Source organism: Rhinopithecus bieti, unplaced genomic scaffold (genome assembly GCF_001698545.2).
Source record: "Rhinopithecus bieti isolate Rb0 unplaced genomic scaffold, ASM169854v2 scaffold_25987, whole genome shotgun sequence".
Taxonomy (NCBI): domain Eukaryota; kingdom Metazoa; phylum Chordata; class Mammalia; order Primates; family Cercopithecidae; genus Rhinopithecus; species Rhinopithecus bieti.
The window spans coordinates 1,164,841-1,176,987 of record NW_016812078.1 but is presented as its reverse complement, the minus strand read 5'-3'; the positions used below and the strand labels follow the sequence as shown (position 1 = coordinate 1,176,987).

Genomic DNA, 12,147 nt, shown 5'->3' with positions numbered 1-12,147 from the left:
AAAGCATAGTAGAGTTATCCTGTGCCCTAGTCTGGTCTTGTCAGGATAACCATTACACACTGTAAGGAATAAATATGTTCTTCAAGTGTTACAGCCTACGCTTACAATCTGTCAAAACGTGGAGCTGAGGAGGAGTTATGTGTTTTTAACTGTATACAGCCATCACTAGCTATCACTCTTCCCACAGACAGGAAAAAGTCCACAATGAAACATAGAAACTAAAAATAGGTGACTGAGCAATTGCTCAGAAGAGCTGCACATTGAGTGCAGGGATTAAATGTACATACATTCTTTCCCTATTTTTTTATTAAAGCCAATTTAAAGTAATTGAAATTAAGGGCCCAGACCTAAGAATAAGGAAAATAAACATGCACTGCATAAATATGTAAAAGTAAGTCACAAGTAAAATCCCATGCTCATAACCATACAAGATCAGTGTTCTGAGTGGCACATGCCCAGACTGCAAGTAGTGACTAATATATGTTGCTGCAAATGCCATAAAAAATGACAGTTATAGGCACTTCAAATGCTCAAAGAAAAACTTAATGTTATTCCACACAAGCTGAAAATATTTCTCCATTCACAGGTATTATAACATGTTCACTTTGAAGAGTCAATCAAATCAATATTTATTAAAGACCCACGGTGTACAATTCACTATGCTCTAGTGATGGAAAATACTCAATTTAAAAAGAGCATGATTTACATGCAGTACATTCAAAATATTAATATATGAGTATATATAATTGAACATAGAAAAAGTTTAATCCAAAAGAACACCAGAATCAGAAAATCAATAAATCTATAACTGAAATAGTCTTGTTTTTTGTTTTCTTCTTATTCTGTAAGAACTTACTGGGTGAGAAAGACAGCATAAAAACTTTGAAAGTTACAAGTTTGAAATCTTACATATTCAAAAGGAGACAAGTTGTCTTAAAACAGTAGTTTCTGAACTCTTTTCTTGCTTCAAAATGATTCATCTAACCAAATCTCATAGAAACCACAAAATATAAGATAAAAGAGGTATTTAATTAATATAAATTTATTTTAAAAGTGCAAGTTTATAATATTTACTCATTAGGTAAATAGGTTTCTTTGATAAAGAGAAAAATGTGAAATAAGAGTTTATGGATTAGAGTTAGATTCTTCTATGAGGCTCAGCATCTGATTCATTTCTATATTTTGGAGTTTTTTGTACCATATTAAGAAAATTCTGATTCATCCACCTAAATGGTTGCAAATAGTAACATTTAACAGCTCCCTTGCAATCTCAGGTTACTCTTCAAGCAAACAGAGACAGCAGAAGAAGCTTCACCCCATACCCTGAACCAAAATTCAATGATCTATTGGTACAAATTAACTCATCAGTGGTCTTAATTGTGGTCTAACATTTTCCATATGGACACTTCACTGTGTATGTGTGTTTTTAAAATTACAATATTTAAATCCAAATCAAACTATTGAGAAACCCAAAACTCCCACTCACAATGTCCTAGGGGTTACTGGAATCTGTTTTTGAAACCCTGAAACCCTTGCCAGGACACACCGACTTGGTGTCAGTAGACAGCAACACAGGTAACCAAGGTGGACACAGCACACAAATGCAGGTTAGCAAACCTAGGATTCCAACAAAGTGTGCCATCTGCATATCTGCTGGCCTTTGGTTTCCTTCATCTCCTCCCAATGATCTTGTTCCTCCTCTCCACTGCTGTTCTGGCCCAGGGCAATCCAGCCAATCATCTCTTTACGCTTCATAGTACGCCTGTTATAAATGGAAATCATCAACGTGACATCAGACAGCTGAAAGAGGGCCACCTGGAAGACAAAGGTCTCCTTATAGACAGGATTGGGCTGACCACGCCGAATGGACGTCTTGCAACGGGACATCTCTTGACCCACAGAATTGAGGAGAAAGAGTTTTCCGTATGTATCTAAGACAAAAAAAAAAAAAAGGTGGGGTGGGGATGGTAAGAAACATTAGTGCTCTCTGTTTGGCTGGACTAGTCGTAACATTTATATGGGCTACACATTTCTCCTTTCAACATACTGATCGGTATCCTTAAGCCTGGTTCTTGCTGTTGGGCAACACAGCCTGCATGAATTATTAAGGAAGGGAATTATTACCTTGAGTGCCTAATGTTTCATGTGGCTCACTATCTAGCACACATTGCTGATGTTCATTAGTACCTCTTCGTGCACAGGCTGTATACATACATACACAAGCATATGTGCAATGGTGTTTGTGGGCAGGCACAGTTCTTCATCTATATTTATTTATGTAACAAGATAAATATACACATTTTGCTCTACATGATTTTTTTCATAGTCAAATTTCTATTTTATGCCTGAATTGGAGAATTCTTTTCTCATTCTCTACATATTCGTATGTGTGTGTATGTATGTGTGTGTGTGAGAGAGAGAGAGAAAGAGACAGACAGACAGACAGACATGGTCTTGCTCTGTTGCCCAGGGTGAGGTGCGGTGGCATGATCACAGCTCACTCCAGCTTTGACTTCTGGGCCCAAAGTGATCCTACCCCATCAACCTCCTGAGTAGCTGGAACTACAGGCATGCACCATCGTGCCCAGCTAATTTTAAAATTTTTTGTAGAAATAGGGTCTCCCTATGTTGCCCGGGCTGTCTACATATCCTTTGGACCATCTCATCCACTCCCATGTTTTCAATGACATCTACCAAGTCCATAGGTCTGGCCTCAACTTCTCTCCCAAACTCAAGATTCAACTGAATACTACACTTCTTCTCTTGAAATCCTACACTCGTCTCACAGTCAATATGCCCCCAACTGTAAACATTTGCTGTTCCAGTGTTCCCTATCCCTGTGAATAGTAGCATCATTCACCAAATTATCCAAGTCAGAAATCAGGACCTCATTTTTCACAAGACTGACTTCCTCATTCCCAGTTCATCCAATCAGTCACCACGTTCTGTTGATTCTACCTCTCAAACGGTTCCCAAATCTACCCACTTCTTTCCATCCCCAGTGCCTCTGAACTCTGTGTACACTGTAAGCTCAGGTTGCCAGCATTTCTCACCTATATTACCTCATGTTTCCTCACTGACCTCCTAGTCAGGGGACTCCCAGAGCAATCTTTGTAAAATACAGATCCGGCCATGTCACTCTCACTAATAAACACAAACTAAGTCTTCAGTACTTCCCACTAGCCTCAAGATAAAAGCTCAATTTCTTTGTGTAGACTTTCTTCTTTGGCCCTATTTTCTAGTCTCATTGCTTACCACTGCTGCCATTATACACTGCATTCTACTGCATTGAACTTTCTCCCCTCCTCCAACCCAATTTGTTCTTTTTCTCTTTCTCATCTGTACATGCTCCCCGTGCTCTGTCATCCGGACCAATATTCAGCCTCATATGACTTTTGTTCATTGCGTTCAGTTTGGATATCACTTTATCTGGGAATATTTGCTGACCTTTCTGACCTTTTTCTCTCACTCCCACCAGTTCAGATAACCCTCTTATAGTCTCCACTAAAACCTAGTTTTAGCCTGTTTCCGCACTTACCACCAGTATTATCACTGCCTATTTACTTGTCTGCAGAGATGCAGTTTTCCAATGGTGGAGAGAGGGATTGCCGTATTAACCACTGTACACCTGATACTTAGCTTGTGCCTACCATGTGCTAGACCTTCAATAAATATTTTGTAATGAATGTTCATGCCTAGTCAGGAAGCTCAACTTTCTTTTTCTTTCGGTCTCAAGTTTTCAAACTTGAGCAATGAAGCTAAACCTCTTCATTGTAGAACCCACCCCCCACTAGAATGCCAGAAAACAGTGACTAGCATCATTATAGAAAGGAAAGAAAGCATTCAAATTTTACCAACATGATCTCCTTTTGCTAAAATTCCTGAATGGGACCATCATAAAATAATTATCTCCTCAATTACATTTTTATTAAAATCAATTTATAAATGTCTTGACCTTTATCTACAAATTTTACTACTAACATGCGCATATTATTCTCCCAAAAAATCAAAATGTTAGGGTGTTTCCAAAATTTTATCATTCTGTACATTCTGTTCAATGCAGGCTGCAAGCTGGTTAGTGTTTATTGCTCATTTTCCCACCTAACGACCAGTCAAACTTTTTAAAGCTTAAACGCAGATCTCTGTAATTTACTGTTCTCTCCAAGAGCATTGTAAGATAGGAAGCAAATTACAACCTGCAGTTTTCTTTCTATGTTGATCTTTTTCTATTCCAGTTTGATGTGTTATTTTATGCACTTATCTGCTGAGAAACACAAGGTGTGCAATTACACTTCAGGTGTGAAAACACTTCTCTGTCTCAGAAACAGGGCTCTCTTCTTTTCAAACTGTTCTACAGAAAAGCTGTCAGAAAACCAACAATGAGGGAGTGGATTTGTGTTTCTGAAGCTGCATAGCTACATGATTTCTGTAGAAAAAGTTCAATCCAGTCACCAAACTGATTGGGCAAGTCTGCTGCCAGGTATAGCAGTGGGAATTGAGTTAATCTTGCAAACAAAAGCATGCTCATTTCACACAGAGAGCAATTTCAAGCTTTATCCTGCCATAAGATTATTTTCTAATTACGAGAAAGGCCACTTACTACCAAATTACTATCACAGAAGTTGGATTGTATGTGCATAACAAGAGAAATAATAATAATCTTATAAGCAATCCAGTCTGAAGACACCAGACAAAAGGAAGGAAAATGTTCATTGTTCTAGTTCAAAAGGGAAACTTCTATTAACACTAATAATGCACCTACTTCTTAACTTCCAGTGCAGAGGCTGTGCCCAGGAAATTTGGCTTCTATGGAATAGTTGGGGAGCATGACCAGGGTCTTTTGGGGTTCAGTGACTTACTCTGATTAACATCAGTCAGAATGAATGGAGAAAGACTCTAGCTAAGTAAATATGCCATTTAAATAAGCTCTGTTTTAGTCTTTGGAAACTGGTAATCGTGGCTACAAAACAATGCTGAGCAATATTTTCTTTTCTGGTGGTGATTCAAAAAGCTTTATAGTATCTTTAGTAACTCAGAACCATTAGCAAAACACTGAATGGGTCATAATCCCTTGACAGCCCTGTCAACTGTTTTACTAGTCACTTGCCTTTTTCTTGCTAAAGGAAGATGGCACTTGTACTACAATATTTATTATAGTACATATAGTACATAATCCCCAAATTATTATGGCACAAAAGTATGTCATTTGGAACTCAGAAGGCATTTTTCCAAAGAAACAACATGGTACCCAGTAGTTAAACAGCCCCCACAAAATACCTACCCATTTGCAGCATAATTTTCTACCAATTGCTGAGCTGAGTCTTGGCCTGGGGGTCAGAGGAACTATGAATCTCTGGGATACAGGGCAAGGGAAAGGAATTTGGCCATTTAACTTTCACTTTTAATTTATTAATATGTATAAATGATTTTAAACATATGAAAATAAAAAATAATATCACACAAACTGACAGGGTATTTAGAATTTGTCATATATGCTACTAATGTTTCTGCCTTTTATTGATTTTAAGAAATAAAACATTGCAATTGAAGATCCTTTAGCATCCCTCTTTGGGATCCTGTCCAACTTCTTTTCTCAACAAAGGTAACTACTATGTTGGATTTGGAGTTTATCATTTCCATATATGTATTTAAACTTTCAATATATAAATAGATGTAAACATAGGTGTCCAAACTATATTTAATAGAATTTAGCACATTAAAAAATTTAACATTGTTGTGTATGTCTTTCTAAAACTTATTTAATTTATAATTTTTTATATTATCTCTATGTATACATATATGTGATTCATTTATTTTATCTTCTGTGTGTAATGTTCCAATGTATTAATAAATTATAATTCATTTTTTCATTCTGTTAATGAACATTTAATTCCTTATAATTACCAAAAGTTAAAAGATTTCAGTGAACGTTTTCTCTATTTTGCATTATGCCAAAATTCAAAATTTCTCTAGGATATACCTAGAAGTGAATGACTGTGCTCTTTACAAATTCTAGACACAAAATCTTTGCTAGTTATATTAATTGCTACTACCTTCTACCTGCCTTTCAGCTTCATTTATAGTCATTTGTAGTACAAATGTTTTAAATTTTTGTGGAGTCAGGTTTATTGGTGTCTTCTTTTAAGTTGATGCTTTTTTAAAGAAATCCTACCCAAACTCAATAGTCTCCCACATTATCTTCTGAATCTTAAAGATCTTGTTTTTCACATCTGGTCTTTAATACAGCTGTAATTGAGCTTTGCATGTGGTGTGAGGTAGGGATCTATTTTTTTTTTTTTTTCTGTATTGGAAGGATTATTCATTAAATAATCTATTATCTCCCCACTAATTTGTAATACCATGTCTGTCAAATATCAAGTTTCCAAGCTTCAGTGTCTTCCCCTAAGTCTGACAATATTTATTATCATCATTTTATAACATGTCTTGATATCTGCTAGGGATAATCCCTCTACCATCTTTTTAAAAGCTATTTTAGTTATTCTACTCTCTTGCTTGGTTTAATTGGCTCTTGCATATGAATTTTAGAATGAGTTTGCCAAGCTCTGTAAAAAACAAAACAAGATTAAAAAAAGCAACTTTTTGCATCTATTGAGATAATCATAATGTTTTCAAAAATTTTATTTTTTAATCAAAAGCTTCTATTAGCATCTACTGATATTATCATAAGGCTTTCTCATAAACCAGTTAAAATGGTGAATTACACTAGCAGATTTTCCTAATATTAAATCATTATTGCATTCCTGAGCTAAGCCCAATTCTTTGGTAATTAATGATTTCCTTCCTTATATATCACAAAGCTAGGTGAACCCAGTATAAACTGTAGTGTGTTTTTACTATGAGGCAGTGTGAGGAAGTGGGGCAGACAGTGACTAGGAAAAAGAGAGAGACCTTAATCTAATCTTATATCTATCTTTTACATAGAATTTTTGTTCCTTTATATTTATTATGACTACTCATATATTTTGACTACTCATATATTTTGACATATATTCACTGTTTGGTTTGTGCTTTCTATTTATCATGCAATTTTCTACACTTTAAAAAATATTTTCTCTGCTTTCTACTGAATTGGTTACATTCACTTTATTCTCATTTATTCCATTGGTTTAAAAGATTAAAATTTTAATATGTTCACTTGGTTTAATGTCTAAAATTAATCAAAATCTCTACTCTCTTCTATTTTTAAATCTTTTAATTTTTTAAATAGATTTTATTTTTTAGAACAGTTTCAATTTCTTAACAAAATTGAGCAGAAGGTACAGAGATTTCCCATAAACTCCCTGCTCCCACATACATACAGCCTCCTAATCTCTTCATTTTAATACTAGTATTTCTTTTCCTTGAAGCAACATCAGTCTAAACATCCAGCTCTCATATGTCTTACTCATAACCTGGTTTTGCAATATCCTCTGATCTCTCTCCAGTGTATTTTTTTCAATTTTTAAAAATTGTGTTAAAATACATATAATAAAATTTACTATTTTAACATATTTAAGTGTACATTTTGGTGGTATTAAATACATTCATAATGTTGTACAACATCACTACCATCCATCTCCAGAACTCTTTTCATCTCGTAAAAACTGAAACTCCATATCCATTAAATGATAACTCCCCATTTCCCTCTCCTCCACCCCCTGGCAACCACCATTCTACTGGCTTTTATGATTTTTTTCCTACTCTAAATACCTCATATAATTGGAATCATACAGTGCTTGTCTTTTTGTGACTGGCTTATTTCACTTAGCATAATGTCCTCAAGGTTCATACATATTGCAGCATATGTCAGAATTGTTTTCCTTTTTAAGGCTGAATAGTATTCCTTCTATGTATATACCACATTTTGCTCATACATTAATCCCTCAATGGACACTTAGGCTGCTTCCACATTTTAGCTACAGGGAATAATGGTGCTATGAACACGGGTGTACAAATTTCTCTTTAAGACCCTGCTTGCAATTCCTTGGAGTACATACCCACAAAGGGATTTGCTGGGTTATATGGTGATTCTATTTTTCATCTTTTCAGGAACTGTCATTCTGTTTTCCACAGGAGCTGTACCATTTTACATTCCTACCAGTAATGGACAAGGGCTCCAATTTTTCCACATTCTCATTAACGCTTGTTATTGTGTGTGTGTGTGTATGTTATAGTAGCCATTCTAATGGGTATGCAGTGGTATCTCACTGTAGTTTTGATTTGCATTTTCCTGATGATTAATGATTTTGAGCATTTTTTCATATTTCTATTGGCCATTTATATATCAACTTTGGAGGAATGTCTACTCAGGTCTTTAATCCGTTTTTTAAACTCACATTGTTTTGTTGTTGAGTTTTAGGAGTTCTCTATATATTCTGGATATTAGTTTGTTATCAGATATATAATTTGCAAATATTTTCTCCCATTCGATGGGTGGTCTATTTATTATGTTTTGATGCACAAAATTTTTGAACTTACATGAAGTCCAATTGTCTATATTTAATTTTATGGCCTATGCGTTTGTTGTCATATCCAAGAAATCACTGCCAAATCCAAGGTCATAAAGTTTTTGCCCTATGTTTTCTTCAAAGAGTTTTATAGTTTTAGGTGTTATATTTAGGTCTTTCATCCATTTTGAGTTCATTTTTATATATGGTGTTAGCTAAGGATCCAACTTCATGCGTTTGCAGGGTGAGATCCACTTTTTGTAGCACCATTGGTTGAATAGACTATCCTTTTCCCTTTGAATGGTCTCGGCAGCCTTGTCAAAAATCATTTGGAGTCTCTCTCTCTTTCCCATATTTATGTAATTTCTGCCTAGAATTTTATTGCCACTTTGTGGTACTACCCCCAATATTAGTCATTTTTCCTACTGCTTCTGTTTTTGCTTTATGCAATCCACGCAGGCTTATATTTACTTACATGTTAGCCAATTTATTTGTTCATTCTTCCTTCTTGGTTCTCATTACTTCCTTTCCATTTCAATTGCTTTCTTCCTGAAATGCATCATTTAGTTGTTTTTTCTAATGAAAAACTCTTTCAAATTTGTGGAAAATATCTTTATTTTCCTTCACTTGGGGAACAAAACGCTAAGCTGAGTATTTTTCTCCCAATACTTTGATATTCTTTCCCATTGTCCTCTGGTTTCTATTAATGTTGTTAAAAAGTCTGTCCTCAGTCTCACTGCGATTCCTCTGTAGGTAACTGGCTTTTTTAACATCTTTATTGCAATATAATTGACATACCATGTGATATGGTTTGGCTGTGTCCCCAAACAAATCTCATCTTGAATTGTGGCTCCCACAATTCCCACATGTTGTGGGAGGTACCCAGTGGGAGGTAACTGAATCATGGGGGCGAGTCTTTCCTGTGCTGTTCTCATGATAGTGAATAAATCTCATGAGATCTGATGGTTTTATAAAGGGGAGTTTCCCTGCACAAGTTCTCTCTTGTCTGCTGCCATGTAAGACGTGCCTTTCACCTTCCATCATTATTGTGAGGCCTCCCCAGTAACGTGGAACTGTGAGTCCATTAAAACTCTTTTACTTTATAAATTACCCAGTCTTGGGTATGTCTTTATCAACAGCATAAAAACAGACTAATACACTATAGTAACTATCTTTTCTTTCCTATTGCTTTTAATATTTTTTAACTTTGATATCATTGTGAGAATTAAATGAGTTGATGTAGAAAAAGGAATATCACCTATGCATTCAATAAGTTAGTGCCTCATCTAAATTTTCATATGAAATGGCCATGATTCTGAGCAGACAGTGACTCTTAATACACTATATTTAACAAAAACTGGACCAGGATTCTAAAAGAAGGTCATATGTCTCGTATATGTTCATTTTCACTGAGTATTTTTTTCCCTGCACTCTGTTTGTAGAGCACACTTTCTGAATCCCACTTTTTCTTCACACAAAACATGAGGGAGCTTGATTTGCTTGTTTTTCTTTCCTGTAGTCTCTGCTATTGTGAGTGCCTAACAAGGTTAATATGCTGCCGCTGCTGTTAAGTATTATCATTTGGGGTGTAATTATCATGTGTGGCTAATCATGCACATGCTGAGAAGCTGGGGAACTTGTTTTTAACTGGAGGGAACATCTTAATGATAGTTTTTGACAAGAACCATTATATGTGTACATATACACATACATACACATTGCAGTAGCACACTGTAGAAGGAGACATAGCAAAGATGAAGATGGAGAAAGAGAACCTGTCAACACAATAGCTAACTGTTTTGAAACATAGCAGTATATCTGTAACACTAGCTTGTTAACCTCATTTAATAAGGAAAATGTAATTCAGAGGGGTTAAATCAAATGTTGAGGCCATGCAGCAGTTGGATAGCAGGACTAGGAGAAGAACAGAATAGAGCTGCTAAGTTGTTATTGAATTGCTTTCCCGTGAAGCCAAATTCAAAAGATAATCAAATGTTTCTATCTCTTACTGTTAACTTTTCCAAAAGCATTTATAAATGTACATCAGGATTTCAGATGTCTGCTAGACACTATACACTGCTTTTACATCTGGACCATTAGCCAGGGACAGACTTGGAGTTATCATTTGCCATCAGAAGATTTGTAGACTACTCTATACCATCTTAATAGCAATAATAGTTTTGAACACTGACCACATGTACTAAATGAGACATGACCTTGAAAATGGCTGGAGTGATGTTCGGCACATTGTTACTTGATTTGCACTAGGATAAGTTCATGCTGCTACTGCACTTATATATTGTGTATAAATAGATTCTATCAGCTAGTTACAGTAATTTCCAAATAGCCTATTTTATCTTTCTTAGCCCATCTACAGGAATTTTTTTTTAAATCACAACACTTTATAACATGGGCTTTTTCACCAAAAGATGATTGACAGACAGATAGATATAGAAAAATGAAGTTAGAAAGGAAGAAATGCCCAGCCAAATACTTTCCCTTTTGATTGATGTGGTTTACGGAGGACACTATAGAAAATGCCCTCAGGTTCAGATGCTCAGTACCCCATCTTTTTTTTGTTTTGTTTTGTTTTTTGTTTTTTGAGATGGAGTCTCGCTCTGTGGCCCAGGCTGGAATGCAGTGGTGTGATCTTGGCACACTGCAACCTCCACCTCCTGGGTTCCAGCAATTCTTCTGCCTCAGCCTCCCAAGTAGCTGCGTAGTTGGGATTTCAGGCACCTGCCACCATGCCCACTTAATTTTTTGTATTTTTAGTAGAAGTGGGGTTTCACCACTTGACCAGGCTGGTCTCAAACTCCTGACCTCAGGTGATGTGCCTGCCTCAGCCTCCCAAAGTGCTGGGATTACAAGCATGAGCCACCCAGCCCAGCCAGTACCCCATCTTTCTGATCCAAGGTTTATCTAGGGAAATAGAGTGACATCTAGAGATGTCATGCTAATTTAAAAAAAAACAAAAACAAAAAACAAGAAGTATTGCCAACCACAGAAGTGCCTATTCATGGCTAAGATTCATATTTTATTTTTACCAACTTGACCCAGCTGATCTACTTCATACCACACTAGATTGTATTCCCCAGTATCTAAAATTTAAAACATATAGAACATTTGAAATAATTGTACAGTGGAGGTCCATATACCCACCACCTTGAGTTTTCAATTGTTTTATTTTCTCACGTATCTGTGCCTCTATTCATCCATTAAACCATTTTAATTGTAGCCATTGTTGTTCTTCAATGCTAAAAATTTCAGCATGCATTTCATTAGCTAGAGTTTAATATTTTACAGTTCTTTTTTAAGGTAAAATTCACCTATAGTGAAGTGTACAAAGCTCAGTGCCATTCACCAAGTTCTGACAAATGTATACATCCATTTAACTCACATCCCTATCAATATATAGATTAAAAATTTTAAAGAATAACAAAATACAGAATATTCCCATCACCCTAGAACATTTCCTCATGTCCCTACCTAGTACATCCTAGCACCAATACCATTCCTGACACAACCACTCCTTTGCTTTTTTTCCCCACTATACACTAGTTTTGCTTACTGCAGAATTTCTTACCAATAGATTCAAGCAGTAGGTAACTCAGCAAGTTTGTGAGATTCCTCCATGCTGTTGAATGCCTACGTTTAATTTTATTACTTTTTATTGCTGAATAGTATTCCGTTATATATC

The 12,147-nt window shown here is 35.7% G+C and overlaps 1 protein-coding gene across 1 annotated transcript in view; it reads right to left on the bottom strand.

The window, feature by feature from the left end:
* The window catches only part of SYT16 (synaptotagmin 16), a 136,582-nt gene that overhangs the window by 31,434 nt on the left and 93,001 nt on the right, over nt 1-12,147 (bottom strand). The window contains exon 6 of the mRNA XM_017895554.1: nt 1,487-1,931. Coding sequence (XP_017751043.1) covers nt 1,618-1,931 — 314 coding nt within the window. The 3' untranslated portion in view covers nt 1,487-1,617. The remainder of the gene's footprint in view (nt 1-1,486; nt 1,932-12,147) is intronic.